The sequence below is a fragment of the Pagrus major genome, chromosome 5 (genome assembly GCF_040436345.1).
Source record: "Pagrus major chromosome 5, Pma_NU_1.0".
NCBI classification, from domain to species: Eukaryota; Metazoa; Chordata; class Actinopteri; order Spariformes; family Sparidae; genus Pagrus; species Pagrus major.
In genome coordinates this window covers 8,200,830-8,227,642 of record NC_133219.1, presented here as the reverse complement: position 1 = coordinate 8,227,642, position 26,813 = coordinate 8,200,830, and the positions used below count along the sequence as shown (strand labels likewise).

The 26,813-nt window shown below is 39.1% G+C and overlaps 2 protein-coding genes across 2 annotated transcripts; both read left to right on the top strand.

Moving 5' to 3' along the window:
* Positions 1 to 1,182: 1,182 nt before the first annotated feature.
* vps33a (VPS33A core subunit of CORVET and HOPS complexes) lies at positions 1,183 to 10,877 on the top strand. The gene is made up of 13 exons (XM_073465532.1): positions 1,183 to 1,317; positions 1,684 to 1,749; positions 2,280 to 2,407; positions 2,514 to 2,700; positions 3,786 to 3,902; positions 4,018 to 4,192; positions 4,306 to 4,499; positions 5,256 to 5,382; positions 5,674 to 5,741; positions 5,966 to 6,103; positions 7,352 to 7,489; positions 7,580 to 7,748; positions 9,359 to 10,877. The coding sequence occupies exons 1-13, from the start codon at positions 1,216 to 1,218 to the stop codon at positions 9,550 to 9,552; spliced, it is 1,803 nt and encodes a 600-aa protein (XP_073321633.1). The 5' UTR covers positions 1,183 to 1,215; the 3' UTR covers positions 9,553 to 10,877.
* A 3,674-nt stretch (positions 10,878 to 14,551) lies between these two features.
* Positions 14,552 to 26,334, top strand: ppp2r2aa (protein phosphatase 2, regulatory subunit B, alpha a). Its single transcript, XM_073465533.1, has 10 exons — positions 14,552 to 14,814; positions 15,188 to 15,265; positions 17,661 to 17,758; positions 18,027 to 18,192; positions 18,305 to 18,417; positions 18,997 to 19,174; positions 20,185 to 20,349; positions 20,722 to 20,891; positions 21,070 to 21,161; positions 21,574 to 26,334. The coding sequence occupies exons 1-10, from the start codon at positions 14,808 to 14,810 to the stop codon at positions 21,851 to 21,853; spliced, it is 1,347 nt and encodes a 448-aa protein (XP_073321634.1). The 5' UTR covers positions 14,552 to 14,807; the 3' UTR covers positions 21,854 to 26,334.
* Positions 26,335 to 26,813: the final 479 nt, after the last annotated feature.

Sequence of the window (26,813 nt, the reverse complement as noted above, 5' to 3'; positions counted from 1 at the left end):
TGGGCAGTCATCACCTGATGCGATTGTCTCTTTAACAGCGCACACGGTCTAAATTTGTCTCATCACCCATGCAGCCCTATCGACACATCATTTTTCTAAGATTATGTATTGGCTGTAGTAACTTGTAACTGCGCTTTATGATATCATAGCACACACATCACAACATCACATACGATTGTTGGAAGTTTTATTGTCATTTGATCAGAAAGGCTTTTAATAGAATTGAGTTACTGTTCTATTTTTATCTTCAGAGTCGTTTTAATTTTCATTTGTGATTATTTTTATCCTCCCTAACTATGGGCCCGCAGGTAGATCCTATTTGGCAGCAACCAAATATAGGCTACTGGTACTTTCTTTCCAGTCCCATGAGTCTAGTTAATAAACACTGTTTTTCACAAACAAATGAATCCTCCCAAAATTACCTCTGAAATTCTAACACGACTCAATTATAAGAGCACTCCTCCACTTTGATTCTTGCTATAGAAACATAGCGCCATCTAATGGAACGAGTCATCATTGCACCAAAAACGGAGAACTTGCGCCTCTTTTGCTTTATATTTATGTGTAACTTCAGCGGAATCAGTGCAAAAAATGCAAAAACACACTCATTTTGAAAATAAATTGGATATACATTATTTAGGGCATCATTTTGAGCGATTACAGTGTGTTTGCCACACCTACACACAGGAAAAGACTATGGGTGAAACAAGAGGTTAATCCCCTCCTACTTCCGTATTCACGTCCCACATTAATATCATCCAAATGATGGTTAAATATCCACTCTGACACATGTTGTCAATGTCAACACATATATGTTTAGATAAATTAAATCTACCGATAGTAGCATGCATATGAGGCGCAAATATTTCTCAAATTTGGCTTTAGCGTAGTTGTTTAACGAACACACTGTACGCATGCGCAACACTAATAAGCTGCTGCTGCTGCAAGCCGAAGTTGGAAGCTATCCTGTTAGCTAGGAAGTTACCGTGTCTGTGATAACTTCAGACCTTTGCAAGACATTCAGAGGATGGATATAGAAACGCATATTTGTCTATGGTTCCGACTAACGGACAGGAAGTTTTTATATACTAGAAGGAATTAGCTTTTAGCCTTTACCATGGTGTGAACTATCTTGATATTGAATCTTCTTTGGTCACGTGACAGATTGTCTCCGCTGTGGTCACCTGACTTGTGTTGTGTTGCTGACACAGAAAGATGGCAGCTCACCTGTCGTACGGGAGAGTTAATTTAAACATTTTGAGAGAAGCAGCACGAAAAGAGCTTCGAGAGTTTTTGGACAAGTGTGCCGGAAGCAAGGTAATGAGCACACAAACATGTAAAACATGGCCGAAGCAGCGACAGTTAGTATATCCATGGACCTGACAGTTAAGCTAGCTAGCCTCTTCAGCCTCAGTGTTATCATGGAGCTGTCAGTGTCTTGCAAATTACATAAAATTACAGTCCATGTCAAGGGATATATTCAAACACTGCATTCTTTGACAATATAGCTACAGCAGTATCAGCCTGTTACGTATTTATCCTTTAAGTAGCTCCATTTCAGTTTGTTATTGGACCTGTTAGCTAATAGCTAAATCACAGGTAACACTGAAACAGTTCCGCATGCAGATGATCTTTCAGGTCTTGCTATTGATACACATAACTAAATGTGCCTTTGCTCTTTAGGCCATAGTTTGGGATGAATATCTGACGGGACCCTTTGGACTGATAGCTCAGTACTCTCTACTGAAGGTAAGTGCTTTCTGTGCAGTTTTTATGCTTTTTGCAATGTAAAGTAACCCTATATACTAGGCCCATATGTAAACCTGCAACGATTAATCGATTAGTTGTCAACTATTTTGATAATATATTTATCTGTTTGCATAATATTTTAAGAAAAGAGAGTTCAAATTCTATGATTCCAGCTTCTTAAATGTGATATTTTTTGGTTTCTTTACTTCTCTATTACAGTAAACTGATAATCTTTTGGTTTGGTTGTGGACAAAAAAAAGACATTTTAAGGACATTATCTTGGGCTTTTGGAAACACTGACCAACATTTGTCACCATTTTCTGACATTTGATAGTCCATATAACTAATCGATGGATCGAGAAAATAATCAAAAATTTAATCAACAATGAAAATGATTGTTAAGTCGCAGTCCTACCTAGATGAAATATCTGGTGTGGGGACAGCAATGTATCATATATGTAATACAGTTCAGGTTTTTGTTTGTCAATATCAAACACACGTTTTATAATGTTTTGAACTGTGTTTTTAAGGAACATGAAGTGGAAAAGATGTTCACCCTCAAGAGTGGGAGGCTCCCCTCTGCTGACGTCAAAAATATCATCTTCTTTGTTCGTCCCCGGCTCGAGCTCATGGACATCATTGCTGAGAATGTATTCAGGTGTGGTTTATATGTCCCTTGAAGTACAGTGCAGTGTAATGCAGTCAAGTACTTTGAGATCCTTTTGTCCATTCAACACCTTTGTCCTGCATTATGCACCTTTCAGTGAGGACAAGATGCATTTGTCACGAGACTTCCACATATTGTTTGTGCCTCGGAGGAGCATGCTGTGTGAGCAGCGGCTGAAGGAGCAGGGCGTGTTGGGCTCTTTCATCAACATCGACGAGTACATCCTGGACCTGATTCCCTACGATGGTGACCTGCTCTCCATGGAGTATGAAAGTGCTTTCAGGGTGTGTTCAACTTATACATCCCAGATATGTATCAACCACTCTGCTGCTCTGTGTTCAAAATTTCTCCAGCTCTGTTCAAACTGCCAGGCCAAATCTCTTTTTAGCTTATCCAGATTATGCCCAGAGAGATTTAGAAAGTTTGGACAGCAAAAAAAAACCCCAAACATTTGAAATAGGACTTTTGTAACTGGATCCAAGCCACTTTTGAAGGCAGTTTAAATTGCAATTCAAAAAGGATTTCCACGGATTGGTCTCAGTCTGAACGCTCCGACGACTCAAATTTTAAATTGACTTTTGAGTCACTTGCAACATAAAAAAAAACAAAAGTAGTCCAGCAGCCCTGTCTCTGAGAAATTATGTTTCTATACCCAATGCTGTATGAATTATATTGTCTATTAACATAATGAGGAAACGTTGTTAAGTAACATACCGGCCGTGGTTATGGTCGTGTTTAGGCACTGGCAGCACTAAGCTTAGGTTAGAGAAAGATCATGGTGCATTTTATTACATAAAAAGTAACGAGTGACTTGAGACATAAGATTTTTTTTATCATTTGACTGAAATCTCTGTGTAACCTTAAGCAAAGTGCTTTTGTTGCCTAAACCTTTTTGTATTTAAATACAGTGTTTCATTCACTCAAAGAAAAGCTGTCTCCAAACATCATCCAGACAGCAATTATGTTTGGTAATATACACACGTAATTTCTAGGAGACGGGGTTGATACAGTAATGGAAGGTGGAATTCTTCATGTTTCTGTGTTGGAAAGCCAGTCACCAGCATACATAGTTACTGACGCAAATGAAGTGACCACAGTAACCCCTGCAGATAGGCTGGTGATGTCTGGAGGCACAAATCAGATCTAATCATTGCAAATAACAGTGTGGGCAGTCTGTCTGAAAGATCTAATTTGTGAAACAGTTCTGATTCATCTGCTGTTTGAATAAGGCCTATGTTTTGTTTTACATAATATAAAAACAATTCAACCAATATTTCAACATAATGATAATTGTAAGGAAATATTTATGTATTAGTGATGGTGTATTTCTTACTGAACTGTACGTCTTACGCTTTTTTGTCTCTTACAGGAATGTTACTTAGAAAATGACCAGACAAGCCTTTACCACACAGCCAAAGGCCTCATGACCTTACAGGCGCTGTATGGCACCATTCCACAGATATATGGGAAAGGAGAATGTGCACGGGTGAGTATGGTGTGAGTCATTTTGTGTGAAAAATGCTAATTGCACATGGACAGAGGCTCAGCAGCAGCCAGGTTATTTCATTTGCTTGAGAAAGATATCCTCTGCTTGTGCTCAGCATGTCGCCAACATGATGCTGAGGATGAAGAGGGAGTTTGCTGGCAGTCAGAACCAGATCCTGCCTGTGTTCGATACTCTGCTCCTCCTGGACCGTAATGTTGACCTTCTCACCCCTCTGGCCACACAGCTCACCTACGAGGGTCTCATTGATGAGATCTATGGAATCACTAACGGTCAGAATAAATCTTTTTTTTTTTTGACTCCTTCTGTGTTAGACTGATGTGAATGTGAATTTGTGAATTTATGTGTTTCTTGATGGTCTTATTTTCCTTGTATTTAATCACAGGTTATGTCAAGTTGCCCCCTGAGAAGTTTGCACAGAAGAAGCAAGGTGAAGCAAGTAAAGATCTACCCACAGAGCCCAAGAAGTTACAGCTCAACTCAGCAGAGGAACTGTACGCAGAAATACGGGACAAAAATTTCAACGCTGTTGGAGCAGCCCTCAGCAAGAAGGCCAAAATCATTTCAGCTGCCTTTGAGGTTGGTCTTGCCTCATCTATGTCGGTCTAGCATACTTGCCTGCTCTAAAATGATTATAGTATAATTTTTGTGTTAAAAAATGTTAAAATGTAGTTGTAATGTCTGGTACTTCAGCTACATGAGATCACTTCCAGACATCCCAGCTGATCTGATCTGATCTGATCTGTAATCTCTGTGGCATTTTACCACAAAGCTCTTAACAGAAATCCATGAGATTAGGGAAGTGATGACAATAATTAGAGATAGGTAAAGTGCTAATAGTTCAAGTAGATTGCTTAACAAGGCCAAACATTACCATTATCTCAACAGCTCAGACTTCAGGCACATTGATTGCAATACAAACTACATTAGAAGAGATTGTTAATAAGCTAAATTAAGGTACTGTTCAAAAAGCGGTGAACATTTACTGGTTTTTCAGTGACTAAAGTAATGGAAAGGTGCTGTATATGTGGAAGGTGTTCAAGAACTGAATTGTGTGTGTGTTTTCAGTGTTTAGTCAGAAGTGAATTTGTGTTCAGTTTTTATTAAGATGGGAATAACTTCCTAATTCCTAATCTTTTTTTTTTTTTTTTTTTTTGACAAATTTTAATTGCCTGCCATCTAATTTGTCATCTAAATGTAATTTACTGGTGTGCTGTGTGATTGACTTTTTGTGGTAATTAAGTTGGATTCGGTCATTCCAGTTCTCTTCTTCTGAGCAGCAATACCAAACCTATAAATAGCTCAGCATGTAAAGTGATATTTTTTGTCTTTCAGGAACGCCACAATGCCAAAACTGTGGGAGAAATAAAGCAGTTTGTGTCTCAGTTGCCTCACATGCAGGCAGCACGAAGCTCACTCGCTAACCACACCTCTATAGCAGAGCTGATCAAAGACATCACCAGTGAGTAAATAAAATCATTTACGTTTTATTCTGTTAGCATTTTGGATCGATTCTCACACCATATTTTTATAATTTCATAAATCCTGCTCACTATCTATAGTTTTTAAAAAGTAACAAGTAGTGTACATAAATAACATTGTTATAAAGCCTTTTCTTATATCTTTTATTTATCATGGTTTTCAGGACTGTAGAATTCAGTTTTTTCTCTTTTCTTATAGCATTGTATGTTTAAAGTGTCATCTATATGTTTATTATAATGTGATTAAATCTAACTATTGTCTCTTGTTTCAGCATCTGAGGCCTTCTTTGATAATCTAACAGTGGAGCAGGAGTTTATGACTGGAGTCGACACAGACAAGGTGTTCTTCAACTATCTACTTAATGTTTTTCCAAAGCTAATCTGTCATATAAATGATTCTCACATAAATATGTGCGCGCATACATACACTGGTTTCATATGATTTTGATAATATTTACTGAATTCCTCACAATTGGAAATGCCTTATTAAACCAGGTACTGATTTAAATAAGAGTTTATACAAAGTGATTTATATACTGTACGTTATGTTTGTGTACTGTCCAGGTGAACACATATATCGAAGACTGCATCGCCCAAAAGGATCCACTGATCAAGATTCTGCGTCTGGTGTGTATGCAGTCAGTCTGCAACAATGGCCTCAAGCAGAAGGTGTTCGACTACTACAAGAGGGAGATTCTCCAGGTAGAGTCAAAGACATAAAGATCTGTTTTCAGTGGCGGTGTCTTTTCTGTGTCTGTACATTCCTGCTACATCAAAAAAACAAAAAAATAGTGGTACATTTACTTAAGAATTGATAGAGATGGGTAGAGTAGATAAAAACTGTGCTGTGCAGAAGTAAAAGTAATAATCAAAATAAATACTTGAGTACAAAAGTACTTACTGAAACAGTAACTTGAGTAGTGAGTAACCTAAGAAATAAAACAAGAAAAAAAATGTATGTGATATTACGTTTAGTTGTGGGTATGACTAGAATTGTTTCTGCAGCAGATGGTCTTCCTCGGGTAAAGACAAAGAAGTGAACATACACCTGTACTTATTTCTAGTGAAACTAGAAATCATCATCTCCTGTTTAGATTACCTGCCACAGTGCCACATAAACACCAGGGCAATATTCACAGTCTGTATCTCTCAAATGTGATCACAGAATATTGCATTGATAATACTGTAATTTTCTTTTGCAATCATTATTATTTATGAAGGAAAGATTAAATAACATTCTTTACTGGTCTCCTATGTTATATTATGATTTAGCAAATAAATCAGAAAAATCATGTGCATAATCATTCCAGTATAGATCTTCCATGTCCCAGTTCCCATCACAGATGGCCACAGATCAGGTGTGAGCCCCCCACATGGAAGACAATAAGATCAGAGTGGTTAAATCTAAATGATTTCATTCGGCTGATTAGAAGATAATGCTGTGATGCTTCATCATTGTCAGTCATTGACAGTCAGTGATTGAAACATCATATCAGTCATGTCCACATGAAAGAAACTGACTTCACCCAACCACAGCTGGCTGCACAGTGCACTGTTAATTCTTCTGTAAATATTAGCGGTTAGCACCATTTGAAAGCCATACCACTGCTGTAGTTTCAGCCGTTATCCTGCTTTGAACAGAGTCATGTGGAGGCGTGGATGCAATATGATAACAGAGTACCAGGGACCAGCTGACCACCTGCTACTTAAATGCATTAAACCATGCATGAATGCATAAAACAGTGAAAAAAAGTAGAGTACATATATAATAAAAGTATAAAACAGAGTAAAAAATAATGAAACTCTGAAAAGAAGTTACTCAAATAAATGTAATGGAGTAAATGAAACTCGTTACTACTCACCTTTGAGAATTGCGCAATTGTATAATTATAACAGGTAGGTGACTGATTTTTTTTTTTTGCAATAATGCCTTTTTTGTCTTTTGTGCAGACCTATGGTTACGAACACATGCTCACATTGAACAACCTAGAGAAGGCAGGTCTTCTGAAGCCACAGACGAGCTCCAGAAATAACTACCCCACTATCAGAAAAACCCTTAAACTGTGGATGGAAGATGCCAACGAACAGGTACAAGATTTATGAAAAGAGCTCTGAGGATTAAATCCATGCACTTTTGCTGTTTTGAGCTCTTTAACTGTGTGTTTTCCAATCCCGCAGAACCCCAACGACATCTCCTATGTGTACAGCGGCTATGCTCCACTGAGCATACGACTGACCCAGGTCTTAGCCAGGCCCGGGTGGCGTAGCATCGAAGAGGTGCTGAAGATGCTTCCAGGCCCACACTTCGAGGAGCGACAACAGCTGCCTGCCGGGCTTCATAAGAAACGTAAGGACCGATACAAACTGGCCCTGCTGTTTGCCCTGCTGCTCACTAAACAGAGTAAATGTAAACGACCTGCCTGCCTGCTACGTGTAGATAAGACCCAGGCTTTGTTTCTGTTGAGTCAAATGCTGAACAGCAGCAGATTGATGGCACAAAGCTGACAATACCACAGAAGCACCGTCAGTGTTTGTGGCTTTTCTCTGGGTCTGTGTTGAAGAGACGGCTAGATAACAACATACTGTGCTTCCCTCAGTTTTCCTCCATGTCATCATACTGGCAGGAGGAGGTGTTACACTGATATGAATAATGAATTTGATTATACACTCAATTTGAAATGTGCTAATTAGAACTGTGAGTTTGGGCATTAGACACAGTTGACTTGTTTCTACATGCCTGCCTTACACTGGATTTTAAAAGGTGATAATAAAGGAGTCTAATCTGGGGGGAGTGTGATGGCTAAATTAGTGTTTTCACATTTCAAAATATGGTGCTTTAGCAGAAGGGAAGTGGCCCTCTTTTATATTCAGTTGTATTTTGTTAAAGGAACAGTTCCACGAAAAGTGAAAATTCAGTCATTATCTACTCACCCCCATGGCGATGGAAAGTCGGGAGAAATCTTCACTGTAGCTGCTAAGCTAAAAGCATTATCATACACCCCATTTGAAGTGGGTGCACTAGCTCGACTGCATGTTGAGGGTGCAAATAACGTCTTTTCAAATCAGTTTTGGATCTCTAGGTTTCCAAAGACTTGTTTTTTGTTGTTTTTAAAGAATCAAGTCCCCATCTACTTTCTTAAGAAAGTAATAACAGAAATTTGATAATTTACCAACTCAGAGTGAATTAAAAGAAAAGAACCAGAAGAAAAAAAAGTCCTTTGTCACACTTCCCCTTCCCCCTTTTTCCCCCAGCAATATCTTTTATTCATTTTTCTAAAGTTCTTCCAACAACAAAGAAACAATGTGTTCTCATACAGAAAGAGAAAGAGAAATATCAAGAGGCAAATATCAATTAAAATTACATTGAAATGAGGTCTTACCTTAAATGTCAGACATTTGGAAGATGGTGATGATGATGATGATGATGATGATGATGATGATGGTGGTGATAATACTAATAATAAACTTAATTTCTACATATTTCTTAATTTCCTATAGTTCAAAACCAGAGTTACAAGTTGCCATACCTTATACCAGTACAGTTCAATATTGGTGCTCAGCTAGTAAATCATAGAGAAATAAAACTAAATAAAATGCCATAAAATTAGGGAATTCAACAACAATAACACAGAAATACAAAACAACAAAATATAATATAGCAACATTAAAACCTTTTGAGTTGACATTTAAATGCTTTAAATATTTTGAGAAATTTGTTTCATAGTGTTTAGGCTTAAACCATAAAAGCATGATTCCCCTTTGTTTTAAGGCCTGGTACTGTGTGGTACTAACCTTTAATTTCTGATCACAAGGGTTAAAAGTAATAAATACAATCTTGAAATGAATTCTGTAAAGGATCTGTAGCCATTATAATCAATGAAGCAATTTCCCCTTTTAAGTTATTTTTGGTGTTAGATTTTGTTTGGGTGACATGCATCTTCTTGTACTGTCGTGCAGGCCAGCAGGGGGAGAACAGAACCACGCTGGTGTTCTTCCTCGGTGGAGTGTCGTATGCAGAAATAGCCGCTCTTCGTTTCCTCTCTCAAATGGAAGACAGCGGGATGGAGTATATTATAGCCACCACAAAACTCCTAAACGGTACAACTTGGATCAAATCCCTCATGGACCGGCCGGAGTCCCAGACCCCCTGAGTAACCTGCATGCACACCTGGCCACATCAAACACCCCATCTGTCCGAGAGACCTCAGCTGCTGTTTTTATGTCCATGTCAGTGTACTGCAGGTGTTTCATTGATGTCTGCGCTGGTTAAACATCCACAGGCTCTTTAAAGGTTCCCAGTGGAGTTTTCTTGTCATCAAAGTGTTACTGACATAAATTAATTTCCTTCTTTATCACATTTGCAAACCTTTTTTTTTATTATTTAATTGTGCCTTGTTATATCCATGTTTTATCGCTTGCTTATGCTGGTGCTTTCCTTCACTTCTCTGCACAGCACCACTAACAAGCGTTGATCAGTTGAATAGTATGAGACCAACAGCAGGAAAGTGTATCAAGTCACCTGCAGCCTCATGTGTAAACATATGGAAGCCCTAAACGGTCAGGTGTCGAACATATTATTTCCTCCGTTTTCCATTTCTGTTTTATCAATTTTAATTTGTTTTCTCAAGATCACAAGTTATTTATGCCATTATCACAGGATAACAAATGTTGTTCTCGAGAAAACAAGCTTTGTTATCCCAAGATAACTTGATCCGCTATCACAAGAAAACAAAAGGTTGATTCCTCGTACTCCTTATAGCATAATGGTTATTCAAACAGCAGTACCATGCCAGCATGCATACATTGTGTCTTAAAAAGTGTAGCAACTGATTTAAGATGAAAATGTCACATTAAGGAGTAATCATTATAAAAGGCAAAAAATGATAAAAAAGTTCATGTGGTTTGCTTTCAGACTCCCCAAATCCACCCCACAGAGCACTGTGTACGTAATAGTCTACTCTTACGAATCTTATGAAGTTGTTTTCTTAGATAGGTTGTCTTGTTATTTTTGGGAAAACAATTGTTATCTCATGATAATGACATAAACAAAGTTTGTTTTCTTGAGCTCTCGAGAAAAATTCCTCATTATCTTTGAAAAAACAATATTTGTCGTTCCGCGCTAATGAAATAAATAACTTGTGATTTCAAGAAAACAAATACAATTTAATTTGTTATCAAGGGACAACGGAGGAAATAATATGTTTGACCACTTAGGGCCTCCGTATAAACAAATTGCTAACCCATGTGCAAAAGTCAAAAAACAAACTCCACAGGGTACCTTTAATTTTTTCCAGTCCATTATTTGCACCCAGACAATATAATATAAAGCTGGTTTAATGCTACTGTTTATCCTACATCTCTTGTCCTCTCTACTATGAAGCTACTGTACATATGTATGTATGATTAAAACCTTTGGGATGTCTGTGATGATGTCATGTATGAGATGATTAAAGATGCACTTCCACAGTTTCTGAAAGCTTTGTAGGCAGTTTTCTTCTGTACTGCAACTGAAATCACACTGTCATGTGGGAAGACATTTTGCCTATTGTATAGCAGATAATTTCAGAAAGGCTGGCTGATTGTAATCAGGGAGATCAGATGAAAGGCAGGGATGGGAGTGTATCAGTCAGCAGTGGTCCAGCTCTCTGAAGGAGCAATTAGCGCCGTAACAGGCCTCCCGATCAGCCGGTAATGGCCCTGTGCTGTCTCGAGAGCTCAGCCCTCGGCAGCGCATGATTTGACAGCACTGGACACTGATTGAATTAGGAGGCCATTTGCTCCATGTTCCGGTAGAGGATAACTGTGCGGCAGGAGGGTGTTTGATCTCTGTTTCAGTCAATATCGTCTCCGTGCCTTACACTATGAACACAAGGAGACCTGCTGACAGCACTCGGATAGTTTGGTGAAGTAGCTCTGGTAAATCTATGCTCATTTCCTTCTTTTTTTTAATTGGCTAGAACACTTGAACTGCTTTGATTTAATTAATCAAAATGACTAAATCTCTGCTTGTTGGCAAAAATCTTACTCTACATTTTTTTTTGTTTGAAGAGCAGGTGCACTGAAGACTTAAACTCCCATTAGATCGATCCCAGGGGATTCAGATCCTTGTGATCAGTTCTTGCTTGTGGCTCCTCCTCTGCCATCAAGGCTTGAAACGCTCAAGGCAGCACACACCAACTTGGACTTCAAGGCTGGAAGCACAGGAGCCCACTTGCTGATCAGCTCCTGTCCTGCTGCAACAACACCAAGGTATGATGAAGTTTTTTAATATGGATGTTTGATTTTTCCCTGTTTAGTTAAGTTTAAGTCAGTTAAACCTTAAGATATTAACACATTTTAGATACTGACATTTATTCTTAACTGTGAGATGTAACACAACTATATATTTAGATGGCATATATGTATTCTGATTCCAACATGGTCATTATGTGAGCTTGGTTACAACTTTGGCAGCCCAAAGAATGACTACTCCAACAACATCATGATTTTTGTATTCACCATCTCACCTGAAAATATCAACAGTTTGGATCATTGTGGAAGATGTTCCAACAGTCTGTTATTTGTGACTGTACACAAACAAAGCAGATCAATACTGAACCCATTTAGTGCAATTTACAGATAAATTATTAACAGTGGTGTTGTGGCAATTCAGCCTACCCAGCTTCTACAAGGCAGGGAATAAATCAATGTGTACCTCTAATGACAATACAATAACAAACTTGAACACATAAAGCATAATAAATATTAGAATAATACATAAAGTGTTGAAATTCTGAGAGAATGTTCTACTTAAAGTTGTTTTGTATTCTGCTCTGAATTTCCACATATGTTTGCAGAATGGGTCGAGGTGAGAATATGGGACACCTGACTCAACCTGGTCGCAAGCAGAAGATGCAGCAGGGCCCTGTGGATGTGGATCCCCTTTTCATCCGCTGCCTCCGGACATTTAAGGAAATCCTCAAATTTGTTCTCTTCAGCTACACGGTGCTGTTTGGCGCTTTGCTGCTTGCCCGATGGACCACTTATTTCATGGTGGGAAAGTGAAGAGGAAGCGACTGTTGGAGAATGAGCTTGTTCTCAGACTAATGATGTCGATCAGGCAGACCTTTGGGATTTGTGGTCTATGCAGTTCCTTTAAACCATTAATGTCTCCACACAACGACAATGATAACAGCTGGAGTGATTGTGTTTGCATCCTTAATTGAGTCACACTCAACAGTAAAGCTCAAAGCTTATGTGCATTTTTTTTAATAATCAACAGGGTGTTGCAGGATTATAGAGCAACTTTACAGAGGAGCCCATTTTAAACAAGCCAGCTTGCATCGGATGTGTTTGTTGACCGTGTTAAATGTGTAATCTAGAAGCTGTGATATCTGCTGAGTTGCAAAATGACTACAATGAAGCTGTAAATGTGTAAACATGTAGCATTCAAAATCAGTATTGTGAATTCTTCAATGATAAAGCTTTGGAGTTGTTTTTTCCCCTTGAGAAGCACATATAATGTTTGGTCACAAATGTTTGTTTTAAAAAAAAGCATATCAACAGTGACAAAATCAGCAGGATCTGTTTCTCTATTATAGAACAAATTAGTGAAGCAAAACTATCCCTGCTGATGGGATCTTGTGTGAAAGATACATCACCAGTGGCAAAGCAGACAACTGCCCCAGGGGCCCCAGGCTCCCAGAGGGCCTGAATGCTCTGGGTTTACTGTGCACCACCAAAGTTCAACATATATCAGAAATGATTTGGGCCTTAAAGCAACACCTGAATTATTACCTAATCCTGATGCCCTGTCTTGTAGAGTTCTATTTTTTTTATTTCAAATTATGTTGTGCATATTCCTAAATAAATGGGTGATTGGTCATATAACCAAAATGTTGGCCCCCCTGTGGCTTAGAGGTTAAGAGGCCAACCATAAAAAGCAATGTCCCCAGTTTGAATCTGGTTTGCAACCTTTGTTGCATCACTCTCTCCCCCTCTTTCCTGTTATCTGTCTGTTATCTGCTGGCACTAACTGGCATAAAATGCCCCCACAGATACATTTGTTTTTAACAAAACTCATAATGGACAGAGATCGGGACTTGGAGAGGAATACAAATGTCAAAAAGCCTTTTTCATCGACAAGGAAGGAATTCGGAAAGGTTACAGTGGAAAATGCAAAGGTGTACAGTAAATAACAGAACAGAGCTATTGTTAATGATATAAGTAATACCTGAGCATTTTGTATCACTATTATTAGCAGGGCTGATGACGGGACGAACATGAGGTCAGTTGTCCTGGGCCGTGGGTCATTGAGGGCCAGAAAGAGCCTTAAATAATCTTTAAAATAATCTGCTGGGGGGCTTTTGGAGATGTCCTGGGCAAGAGGAAGACTACCAGCAGCCCTGATGTTTAGTATTATTATGTAAAGGAGAGGAATGGAAGATCTTAACTCTCTGGGGTCCACCACGAATGTTTGTCCTAATTTTAGCCAAAACTTCAATTTGCATGGGAGCGGTTAGTTTTTCAGTCACTCTTCACATCCATGCACCAAGGATGGCCTTTTCAGAGTGCCATCCTCCAAACCTAATGACAGACAGGTGCCAGAAACTGCAGAGGATCCCGTCAAAACTAATGGTCTGAGCTGCAGGTTCCACAGGATGTTTTATTTTGTAGGATTTGTGTTCTATGGGCCCAAACACCACAAAACTTCATTCAGTAATTGTTTAAATACTTAAATATCTTGAATGATATTTAAAATATTTTATTTTCCATTTGACTTAAATTCTAAAATAAAAATTGTTAAAAGTAAATTGTATTTTATAAACTAAACTTCATATCAAATCTGGTTCACTTTCACTGTGGAGCCAAAACCCCTGCTTGCGCGGGTTAGTTCGATTATATTCACTGAAACCATCCACATGGGCGGGGTTTAGTCATTACCGGTGTTCTAAAAAGTCATTATTACTTTTCATTGAAAATCGAACACTCTATAAGTCAAATTAACCATGTGGTCTCAGGAGACAGGGGAAATGGTCCCACTTTGGAGTCAGCCGGGTTAAAACTGCGTGATGTATCCTCACACCGCTCTCTGTTTGATTCGAGCTGAACGCCGCCCGCGCTGCGCCATTTTGAAAGTTTAATGCTGGGAGAGGCAGAGGCGAGGGAAATCTCAAAGTAGAGTGCAAAGTCTAAAATTCACTACTGGGGATTGTAGATCACTTTCTTTGGTTTAAAACTATTTTGTGGAATCTCTATCAACTGGAAGAGGACTTGTACGGTCTTCGGAGTTACTAACAGCACTCCCAGGGTTTATTACTCCACTGCTCCTCGGTCAGAACCACCCAGCCGACCCGGGTCAGCACTGCTCCGGTCCAGGCAGGGCCCGAGCCCGCTACAGAGACACCCTCTGTCTGAGTCGCTCACCATGGCAGGTAAAATTATAGAGAGAAGACCTGCAGATTGTCCGATTTTACTTGATTTCCATCAGTTACTACCCTGCTTATCGCGGATGATGGGTTTGCTCCTCTGTTGTGGTTAACTAGCGCAGGCTAGCTAGCAAGCTAGCTTCTAAGATGCTAGTATCTGTCACCGACAGTGTGAAAGTGGCCGTTTTCCACTGCAAACATGCTTAAACTGTTTCCAGTGGCTAGAAATACACTACGCCACTCAAAATATGTAATTAGTATCAAGTCACGTACAGTCGTGTTCTCTTATTAATGATTTTAGCAAAGTTAGCACCAGGCTAACGCGTGTAAAGTTGTGTTTGCAGGTGTGTGTGTTAAAACTTGTGTTTGCCTGATGCAGGGGCCGGTGGTGGGACCAGTGATTTGCAGTGGTGCTTTTCCCAAGTCAAAGGAGCAATCGATGATGATATCGCTGAAGGTAAGTCCATATGCAGGTCAATGCTAACCTGCACTGTCTACTTGGCATCCTGTGCATGCATGTTTTGAAGTTAGCTTTAATGCTACTGCTCCACATTGTGTTTATGGTTTCTATGCTAATCATGAAACGTTCAAAGAGTGATTGATGTTTAAGAGTATTAACCTGGTTGGTGGTGTGGCACATTCGTGTTGAAAGTCCAGTAGGCCTGTTTCAGAAACCCAGCGGGCGGTGGACAACATTCATCTATTTTTAGCATAATTGGTGCAAAATGCAGCAGTCACTACTTTTACAAATCCTCAGAGTCTATTTGTGTAGTGTGTGTAATGCCATGTTTGCATGCTTGGGAGTGAAATGCATATCTAAATTGAATAGTTGCAGGTAATAGCTCTCCAGGAAAAACGGCTTTACGTGAAGAAGAAGGAAGTTATTGAAGCAGTGAATTTATATGGTTGCGCAATCATTTTATTTGGGCTGAACTTCAAATGTGCTTTAATGGCCTACTTTCAAAGAGTCTAAATGGCTACAAGCCAGAAGAAAAACTTCTTCCACTTCAGAATCCAAGTCGGCTTTCACATACTTAAATCTATCAGCATGTAGCCATGCAGATGATCTCATGTTTTGAGACTTCTACTGCAAAATCAGTAAATTGAAAGTGCTCAAAGCATTACAAAATGTCATGAAATAATAACCTTGAAAGCAAAGTGTCTGTTCAGAAACACTGTTTTTGTTCCTAGGATAATCCACATTCAGGTCAGATTTCATTGGACTATTTTCTACCAGATCAAAGACACTGATGACAATGATATCTGAGATTATCCTGCCTGAGAGGAACATTGTTTCTAAAAGACAATTTGCTGCTACAGTTTAACTGCCTGCATGGTCTGATGCAACTTGGGATAAGTAAGAACATAGCAGAAGGCTGACACATTCATCTATTTTTGGCATAATTGCTTCAAAATGTTTTTGAGATTTAGGTGAACTAACCCTTGCAGTGCTTGAGATCATTTTAACACAAAACATGGTGAGAATGAATGCAAAAGAAGAGGAAAAAGGAATGGAGCCCAGTGGGTCAGTTATTTTTATACATCAAGTTTTTAACTACATGTGAACAGAAATACCAGCGGAGGATTATAACTGCCCCTTTTCCCATTGTCCAATGAGTAAATTCACAAGTTCCCGAAACACACATGTTGACAGTACGTGATGAACTTATATATACTTGTGTGTGTGTGTGTGTGTGTGTGTGTGTGTGTATAGGACAACACAGATGTTTATAGTAAGCGTTGCTTGAGAACAGGTATAAATATGAGCCTCTCCTTGTGTCAATACAGTCTGACAACTCAACACCAGTAGTAAAGTAGTTTATTTAACCGCTGCAGAAATACTCTCCTTCTCTTTGCCCTCTTTTGCTTTATGTAATCGTTTGAATGGAGTCAGGTCGTATCAGGCACTTTGTGTGCAGTGTGAATAGAGGAACAACACCATAGTCTATATTAAGGATTGCACTCGCTCAGAATAGTGCCAGCCTGTAAACAGGGATTGATTGTTGTGTTGTAGGATTTGATGAGAATGCTTGTCTCTGAAAAGTGCTGAATAGTTGCACATCTGAGGTTTTTTCCCCTCCTAAGAGTTTCAAGTTGACTTTAATGCCTTTGCACTAGCACATTGTAATGTATATTTTCATGCACTCCATTGCTCTGTTGTGTTTTCACCATGGTTGACAAATTTTTCACCTGGAGGGCTTTTCACACTGCATATTAGCCTGGGTCATTCTTACCCTTGGACTTGCTGGTCATGCTATACTTAGCTCTGGGTTAAGAGTTGACCCTGAGATAACTACTCACAAACATGTTGTTTAACCCAGGGCTATACGGTTCACGCTGCACTTTTTCTGGCCTTTGGTTAAATGTGCGTTGGAACACGCGTTTAATGATTACAGTCTCACTTACTCTGTTTACTGTAGTTTCACACTGGCATCTTTTAGCCCCATGTTTAGTCAATTGTCAGTCAAGCTTGGGGCTCACCCTGTGTCTGAGCAGGGCCAGAAAACCATAGGCTAAAGTGTTGGTTAGCCCACTTTTTGTCAGGTCTGTGCCAGTGTGAATGCTTTCTTAGCCAGGGGCTAAGAGGGTTTGAAGAATTTTTGTAGGCCTGGGCTAAGTGTAGTGCGAAACGCCTAAGTGAAGAGACACGAGCAAACAATATTTTTAACACTGCCCGAAGAATTTGGTGCATCGTTGCAAGGAAGTGAATCCATCAACCAGAAAAGCTTTCCAATGCAAACTATTTTCACATTGAATACACCCTTTTGTTACACAACAAGCTTCTGGCTACAAAGAGCAAACAAACAAGCGCAACGTTTCATCATTTTCTAATCACACTCCTTTACTGACAGCTGACATCATATCTACTGTTGAATTCAACCACTCTGGGGAGCTACTAGCCACTGGGGACAAGGGGGGCCGTGTTGTCATCTTTCAGCAAGAGCCAGAGGTAAGTTTAGCTGATTTGTCTTACTAAATTAATGTATACAAACAGTACAAGCATTGTTTTTCACACTTGATAAATTCTTAATTTGGTCAAGCTTGTTGTCCATTTTACTGAATTCAGAATATATGCCAAAATGCCATTTGAAATTAAGAAAAAACATTATGTGGCTTCTAATAATTAGCTAAAAAGTTGACCCTTGCTTTCAGCATAGGTCTTTTTCTGTCATAATAATACTTCACTAACTTCTGGTCTATGGTCTGTCTTTGTTTAGAGTAAGAATCAGCCACAGTGTCGAGGAGAGTACAATGTTTACAGCACCTTCCAGAGCCACGAGCCTGAGTTTGACTACCTGAAAAGCCTTGAGATCGAGGAGAAGATCAACAAGATTCGATGGTTGCCTCAGAAGAACGCAGCACAGTTCCTATTGTCTACAAATGGTCAGTAAACCACTGTATTCTAATGAAACTGATTGACTGTAGTTAGTAATCTAAATTGACAGTTTCCTCTGTTACTGAAGATGAATTTGTCTCTGCTCTTTCTCCTTGTCAGACAAAACCATAAAGCTGTGGAAAATCAGCGAGCGTGACAAGAGACCAGAGGGTTACAATCTGAAGGAAGAAGATGGGCGATACAGAGATTTCAATACTGTCACAACACTACGGGTGTGTATGAATTGCTTTATCTCTGTCCTAGTAATGTGGAACATTAAGACACATTGAAATGTCTTGCCACTAGAAGCACAGGTGTAACTAATAACATTAACAGAAACTGCAGTGCAGCTAATCATGTAATCAGTTACTCCTGTGTTTGACAAGTCAGTGTCTGCTTTGAAAAAGGTTTGTTCAGGTTTGGTTTCACTGCACATTTTTCTCCCTGGTCACATGCATCCTCCACTTTAGGAAACACTGATCTATATTTATTGAGTAGTTGCCAAATATAGCCTCAGTTTAACAGACTCGACCTTCTTCCTTTTTTTAAAAGGCAGTTAACTGTTCCCGTTTACATCAGTATTAATGACACCTTTGTTCCCCTCACTCTACCAGCAAAATCTCAAAAATCAAAAACATAAAGAATAGTTATACAATAACCAGCATACATTGTGTTTCATCTGCCTCTTCACCAGTGCTACAAGAACAGTTTGGGACATAAATTCATAAAAAATGAGGACAGTATGGTGACCACTCTATCTGCTGTATTTACCCTGAAAAATAAACGGATCCAATCCCTGCTCCTCTCCTCAGGTACCAATATTCAGGCCCATGGACTTGATGGTGGAAGCCAGCCCTAGACGAGTGTTTGCGAATGCTCACACCTACCATATCAACTCCATCTCAGTCAACAGTGATTGTGAGACCTACCTGTCTGCAGATGACCTGCGCATTAACCTCTGGAATCTGGAGATCACTGATCGCAGCTTTAGTATCCTTTGATTTTAAATTCTATGCAGCCATCATCTTCTATAGGTCTTTGTGCGAGTAACTATGATGAATTCAGCAGACTTCACATATCTCCTATGTGTTTTTATGATTTGGCATTTTAGTTTCCAAGCAGTAATTGTTCTTGGTATTTTGAAATGTTTGTTTGTTGTAGAAAAGTATGAAACTTAAGCTCCATTCTAACTGAACATGATTTTACTTCTTTCTGCATGTGAACTATGTGGAAAAATGGATGGTGTTTCCTGGTCAGTTTAGTTCATTGCGTTTAAGGTAGCTCAAAGCCTACATGCATCCTGTTCACCTGCTCAACAAACATCAATCAGACTCTGCATCACCGCGTCCCTGCACAAACCATTTTCCTGACTCCTTTTTTTGTGTATTTTAAAGTAGACGTGTGTTTTAAGGCTGCCTAATCATTAGTTAAGAAATAATTATTAGTGTGCATTTTGTCTACCACGGTGTCATATTTGATGCTACCACCAGATGTCCCCAAAGTAATGAATTTTCAACTTGGCTACACACAGCCCAACAGAATTTGGGAAGTTGCATTACTGGACATTTTTTTGGATTTAAGCTGATCATATGACCGTCTATTGAGAAAGCTGTGAGTGTCATCCCTCTCTAAGGGAGTAGTTAATTATGTGCAAACCAAATGCTGCCCCCTGTTATAAATCCATTCACAAAATAAGGCAATGTTGGTGTTGACACGTACCTAGTTCAGAGCACCTCTGGTAGATGGTATTCTGAATGCTTCATCACAGACCAGGAAGAATTTTCTGACCAGAGAATTATTCCATTATACCGTTTTCATAGTATTGACTTCTAAATCAACAGAGCCATGCAGAACCTTTTGGGCCACTTGGAAAATGACAATGATGGGATATGTTTGTACCGATTTTTAAAAAAAAAAAAAAAAAAAAAAAAATTTGAGGCAATCTTTTTAAATTGTCAGACTGTCTATTTAGCCCTTCGACCTTAACCTCATTTCTTCAGATATTGTTGACATTAAGCCAGCCAACATGGAGGAGTTGACAGAGGTGATCACAGCAGCGGAGTTCCACCCCAACCAATGCAACACTTTTGTCTACAGCAGCAGCAAGGGCACCATCCGCCTGTGTGACATGAGGGCATCAGCACTGTGTGACAAGCACTCCAAATGTAAGCACAGTTTCATTTATGTCTTGTGTCTGAGGTGATCCTTTGGTGTGCCTAATGGAACCTTATGTTTAAAAAAAATAAAAAAAGAGAGATTCAGCCTTTGTTTTCTTTGTCTGTCTGTTTGCCTGTTTTTAGAGCTAGAACTCCAAAAGTGCTACTTTTCTGATAGATTTTTCCATTTTAGAGAGGGCAGGGTTGTAGAAACATGTGTATGTCAGTATGTTTGCCAGAATTGTGGGACTGGGAGCAAAGCTGCAGTGATTACTATATACATTGTGTATATATTGCCACATTAAATTGTCCACAGCTGTCTAAAAACTTCATGGCGGACGGGGTATACTAATGACATGCATCCTTTTTCTTTTTTAAAAGTGTTTGAAGAGCCAGAGGATCCAAACAACCGTTCATTCTTTTCTGAAATCATCTCATCCATCTCTGACGTAAAGTTCAGCCACAGCGGACGCTACATGATGACCCGCGACTACCTGTCTGTCAAAATCTGGGATCTCAACATGGAGTCCCGGCCAGTAGAGACGTATCAGGTCTGTAACTGTTGCCACACAAAGACAAAAGTAATGGTGTTACAGTTGTTTCTTTTCTGCAGTTTGAAATGTAATTCTGTTGTCTCTCCACAAGAGGGAGGTGTTTTACAGAAATAATAAGGAAATGGTATTTACACCCTTGCTCAACTCTTATCTGTTTATTGCTTTCATTTAACAGGTGCATGAATATCTCAGGAGTAAGTTGTGTTCGCTCTATGAGAATGATTGCATCTTCGACAAGTTTGAGTGCTGTTGGAACGGGAACGACAGGTGAGCATCTCTGATATTTGCAGGGTTAAAAGATCCCTTCTGGGGAAGTTTTGTTACTCTGGCAGAATAAAATGTAATTTCTTCTTGTAATGTCTTCGGAATCCCCCCCCCCCCCCCCCCCCCCCCCCCCCCCACACACACACACACACGTCAATATGCATGACGCATGCAAATTTTTTGGTCTGACCCTAATTTGATACAGTTGAACCCAGCAACACCGTTCTTATCAATAACTTTGGTTTTATCTGCTCAGTGCAGAGCATAAGGCGGCACATGGTTTGGTTTGGGTGGCAGAGGGATACTTTCACATGCTCCTGTAATGGTTCATGACAGAATCATACACTTTGTGCCTTTTTCATTATACGTTATTATGTGTTTTACTATCACTCAATCATACCTTGTCTCTCTGCAGCGTTGTGATGACCGGTTCCTACAACAACTTCTTCAGGATGTTTGACAGAGGCTATCGGCAGGACATAACTTTAGAGGCATCGCGGGAGAACAGCAAGCCTCGATCGATCCTGAAACCTCGCAAAGTAAGCACAGGTGGGAAGCGCAAAAAGGATGAGATCAGTGTAGACAGTTTGGACTTTAACAAGAAGATCCTCCACACTGCCTGGCATCCCCTGGACAACATCATTGCTGTGGCCACCACCAACAATCTGTACATATTCCAGGAAAAACTGAACTAGCATTTGTTGAACCGCTCAGATCCCAGTTTCTGCTTGAGCCCCACTGCTCCGATACACATATACAAACTGTCTGTCTCTTTGCCTAAATCCCCAAGTCTTGATATGATCTGCCCTGGGTGATTTTAGTACTGAATGTGACAAGACCTACTCTGTCAACAACAGTGGCATTAACACATCTAAGCAGGCCATTACAAGCACATTTTACAAATATAAACATGCAGTTTGTAGATCTGAGCCCAGAATTTGGGATCTAGTATTATGGGTATTCTTCATCAGGACCACTTCATTCACCAAGCTACTGTTTGCAACTCCACTACATCCCAAACCAAAGGGAAAATGTGTTTAATACACGTTTGGGTAGTTAGTTTCATTATTCTTTTGTGCCATTTTGACATGATTAATTTGTATGTCACAGCTACCAATTGTTAAGTCTTTGTAGCTGCAATCTTTTATTAGTTTGAATAGGAAATTCTTTCTACTGTTTCTGTGTCTTTCTGTCACCAAGTTCCTTTTGGTACTGGCCTGAAACACTGCTAATACAAGCTGTCAACACTCCATGTTCGCCCCAAGTATTTGTCAAGTTGCCCAGTTCACTTGCCGCTTCTTTCTTGATGTACAGTACAGTTATGCTGGTAAAGGACTATTCTAGTGTTTTATCATGTCCTAGCTTATTCTCTACAAATAGTGTATAACTTACATTACTGCTAACCGTTGTCCATAGCACACCAATATTTATTAGATCAAATTTCGCACTTGAAGGCAGGGCAAGGTGATCTGACGAAGGAGTCTGGAATCTACTTTTCAGGTGTAACGTAGAGATTGCGGTATTCAATAACCGATTACTTCTGTTTCCAAACTTCACATAACAGATCCACGCTACATGAACAAAACAACAGATTGATGTAGCCACTAGATGGCTGTGTTAACTGGATGAATCATTTCACAATGCTCTTCTTGGGTGAAGTATTGTGAACAATGCAGCAAGAGTTTTAGCTAGCAGCATTGCAGATGAGGAACTTGTGCCAAAAAAGAGCTAAATTTAATGCAGTATTGTGTCTTAATGGTGCAAATTCAAAAGGAGTTTGTCCATGTCTGGCTGTAGTCTACAGGGCATTTCAACATTGAGAAAAAAGATTGCAGTTTAGATTGTGATATTAATTTTTGGCCAGATCGCCCACCCTTCCATCAGGGCAGTCACTGGTTTACATTCATTTCTGTACAGTAAGAAAGTCAACTGACTTCAAACTGACTTGACATGTATTCCATCAAAGTGAACTTTTTGTTGTCTTTGATTAAGTGGAAGTAACTGTCCGGTGATAACGAAGTTGCAAGCAGGAGAAACTCTCTTGTTTCCGTGCTACTTAAAGGAACAGTTCACCCAAAAATGAAAACTCAGTCATTATCTACTCACCCCAATGCCGATGGAAATTTGTGTGAAGCTTCACAGCAAAACAACGGGGGCTTGTTTTAAAACATAAAAAAAACAATGGGGGGAAAAAAACACACAAAATGGCTCCATTCACTTCATCCAAGTCTCTAAGAGCCTGAGATTAATTGAAAAGACGTTATTAGTAATTTTTTAAGCCAAAATCTTTACTGTAGCCGCCAAGCTAAAAGCATTTGCATGCGGCCTGTTCGAAGCATCGATGTTATAAATATTGATACAGCATCTGTGCCAGAGCCCCATTTATTCCTATGATAGTTGCTCAGTTGCCCATGAAGCCTAAAAAGTTCAACTTCCTGGTTGTAAAGTTACCCGTGTTAGCCCCCCCACCCTGTGCTACAAAACTTTGCCTGACTTTCCATCCACATGGGGGTGAGTAGACATTGACTTAACTTTTTATTTGTAGGTGAACTTAACCTTAATGTTTGTCTTGTGGATTAGAGTTTCTGATAAAGTGGCTTGTCAACGCAAAGCTTTTTGACTAGTTGAAGCTCAAAACTGTTATCCCAGAGTGTCGGAATCACGTTTTCTAAACAATCCCACGTCTTGGCTGCATAACAAAAACCTGACTACTCTGTTCTGTGAGATGGATTACTTACCTCCAGTTTGTAAATTGATTTTCCTTGCGTATTTAAATGGTTGCATTTAGGTAAAATGGTCAGCAGTAATGTAAATGTTATTTCTAGTTAATGGCTAAAAGCATAAGTGTTGTCCTTTAACAGTAAGAGTGATGTGTGCACACACATTCGTCAGATATTGTGGTTTTGGGAGTTGAAAGGGGGCTAATCATGCCAAAGTAACCAGTCCTATACAGAGTTATATTCATTTACAGCTGGTGCAGACTGGTCACCCTTGCACATGTATGGACCACCATATGAAGCTCAGGACAAAAGCTTATATATACGTGAAAGGGTGTGATGTAGCCACTGCCGGCTTCCCCACAAAGCTGGTTATGTTGTGTTGCTGCAGATTGATCGACCGCTTTACCCTCTGGATCTAGTTTCTGTTTGTAGTTTTTTTTTTTTTATGATGTTTTGTACTGTACCTGATAAAAGAATCACTATAGCTGATTTATTTTTGTATAAATTAAGGCAATAGGATTACAGTCTGATCACTGTAGTTTCTTTAGCTGTCTATCTCGGACTGATTGTAGATGGAAGGTTGCCTGATGAGCGGGAACCTTGTCATGGCTTTGGGACATTACATTCTGGCAGGTATTTCTTTTAAAGACTTTTTGTGACATCAAGGAAGTGTTTATTCTCGCATGGGGTGTCCAAAGAAAAGTATTTTCAGGTGTCAGTAAGCACTATAACAGTTTATTTTTTTAATTTGGCTGACTGTAACTGATGTTTATGTACTTATTTGGAAGCTTCAGAGTCTGAGTTCATTTGGATCTTCTGTTTTTGTGCCATGGTTCTGTCTTATGAATCGTTTCGCTCGCTGTGAAAGAATAGGCCCTCGTGGGTCTAAATGGGAAAGACATTTTAATCAACGTGAAATGTTAAAACTGGTAAATCAAGCTCTCTAAAGCTAGTCAAGTTGGTTGACTAGGCCGAGTTACTGATTTTGAATTATTGTATGAAATGTCTTCTCTCTCCTGTGATCCAGGAGATTATGGACTTGTTTATTTAAAAAGGAGAATTTGTGAAGCACTTACTTTGCAGATGATTGCTGTATGGAAGCGGTTGTTGATGACTGTATTGAACATGGTAAATGAACTCTCTTCTTCACTATGCTTCAGTCACATGCTGCCAATTTTCTCCTGGAGCCATCGGGTTGATTATAGCACAGTTTTCCACTTCATTAAGATCACATTTTGATGACAGATTAAGCCATTGAATTAGGGCGTGAAGCTTATTTGTCCACTGGATCATAATTATGTAAGTTAATGTGTCACTCTTACATAAGAGGACTGATTTCCAGTCACTAGGATGCCACCAAAATCCCACCAGACTCCATACAGTGGTATGAAGCTACTGTTGAGTTTCACTCCCTCAGGGCTTTGGGTAATGTCCACAAGTAATGAGACACTTTTCCTGATCTCTATATTTTCTTTGTTTAATTTTGCAGCCTTTGGGAAAACAACTTTTCTTTATTGTCATTGCAATTGGGTGTGTGAGGGTCATTCAAGGTTTTTGCCTCATGTTTTTTTTTCTTTTTTTTTTATGTATAACCTGTATAATGTGCCACCTTTGTCCCGTTCTGCGGTCAAGGATGATCCAGTCAGTTCGCCACTGATAATCAAAGACAGTCTGTTGAAAGATGCGAGAAATGTTTTTAAAAATGGAAAAATCTGCACATATTAGATCAGAAGTGGACATATTGTCATAACATCAGCTTTTTAAAAGAAATCCCATCCTTGCAAACACAAAATGGCAGAGCATTCGCTAACATTCATAAAAGATGAACAACTAACCAATAATCTTTTTCACTTTCCCCTCATATTTTCTTCATAGCTGTTGTTCAAGGTTAAACTACCAACATATTCACACCGGAGCCCTAATGCCTTTTTTATCGCATTAATAAGAAAAAAGATAATCAAGTATGTTTCTTGAACTTTCTGGAGACTGCTCAGGGGAATCTACCGCTGCTCTGTGATCAAAACCTTGTATCTTTAAAAAATAAAAAAAAATAAAAGCAGCTTTTCAGGACTTTATCAAAAACTGCCTTATTGACAGGTAGATCACACATTTAGAAACTGAAGTTGCTGTAATTGTTTTTTGTCATGAAATTTCAAGGAAAACTGTCTAAATTGGAGCTATGAGGTTTTTCCACTTAAAGCAGCATTGTATATGTCTAATGTATCACAGGAGTTAAAACAGAAATGCACTTTTTATTTTTGTGAAGTTCATTAATTTGTATGTTTTTGTTTATTTTTTTTTTCAAGGGGCTCTTGAATAAAGATTGTAGGAGAGTTTTTGGTGATCTGTTTTGGGGAAATGAAACTACAAATGGTTCATTGTACAGCTAAGTTTATCTTTGTCAAATGGAATAAAGTTCAATTTAGATGAAAAGTAATAAAGAATTTCAAACCTAATTTATTCTGAGTAAAATGACTTAACTGCTTTATGGCTTGTGTATGGAAGATGATGTGCTGGAAAATTGAAACGATCACATAAATTGAAGCTTTGGCAAGGTATTGTTTACCTGCACCAAGGAGGTTATGTTATCACCTGTTTGTTGGTTTGTCAGCACAACCACACAAAAACTACTGTCTGTAAAATGATTGTTCAGAATTTTACTTGAGTGCTTTCTTCCCTCTCTGAAATCACATGCACATAACCCATTATCTATAGACTGTACACGATAATATGAAAATACATTTATCTTCCTGCAAAAAAGAAAAAAAACCCATACAATTCATAATCAACCAACGAGACCTTTAATGGAACTGGAGGAGGGGAGACATTTACTGTACACCCATCCTCTACAAATCAACAGGAAACAGTACTAATGGATAAAACTGCCTCTCCACATTAATTGTTAATTCCAGCCAGTTCAGCACTTCTGTGAAGC

Bases quoted from the DNA above. Each gene is read 5' to 3' on its own strand.
- ppp2r2aa (XM_073465533.1), top strand. The intron at 15,266-17,660 runs GTAAGTCCATAT...CTTTACTGACAG, and splicing joins CGATGATGATATCGCTGAAG to CTGACATCATATCTACTGTT. The intron at 21,162-21,573 runs GTGAGCATCTCT...GTCTCTCTGCAG, and splicing joins TGTTGGAACGGGAACGACAG to CGTTGTGATGACCGGTTCCT.
- vps33a (XM_073465532.1), top strand. From the start codon at position 1,216: ATGGCAGCTCACCTGTCGTACGGGAGAGTTAATTTAAACATTTTGAGA. The intron at 7,490-7,579 runs GTACAAGATTTA...CCAATCCCGCAG, and splicing joins TGGAAGATGCCAACGAACAG to AACCCCAACGACATCTCCTA. The intron at 7,749-9,358 runs GTAAGGACCGAT...ACTGTCGTGCAG, and splicing joins TGCCGGGCTTCATAAGAAAC to GCCAGCAGGGGGAGAACAGA.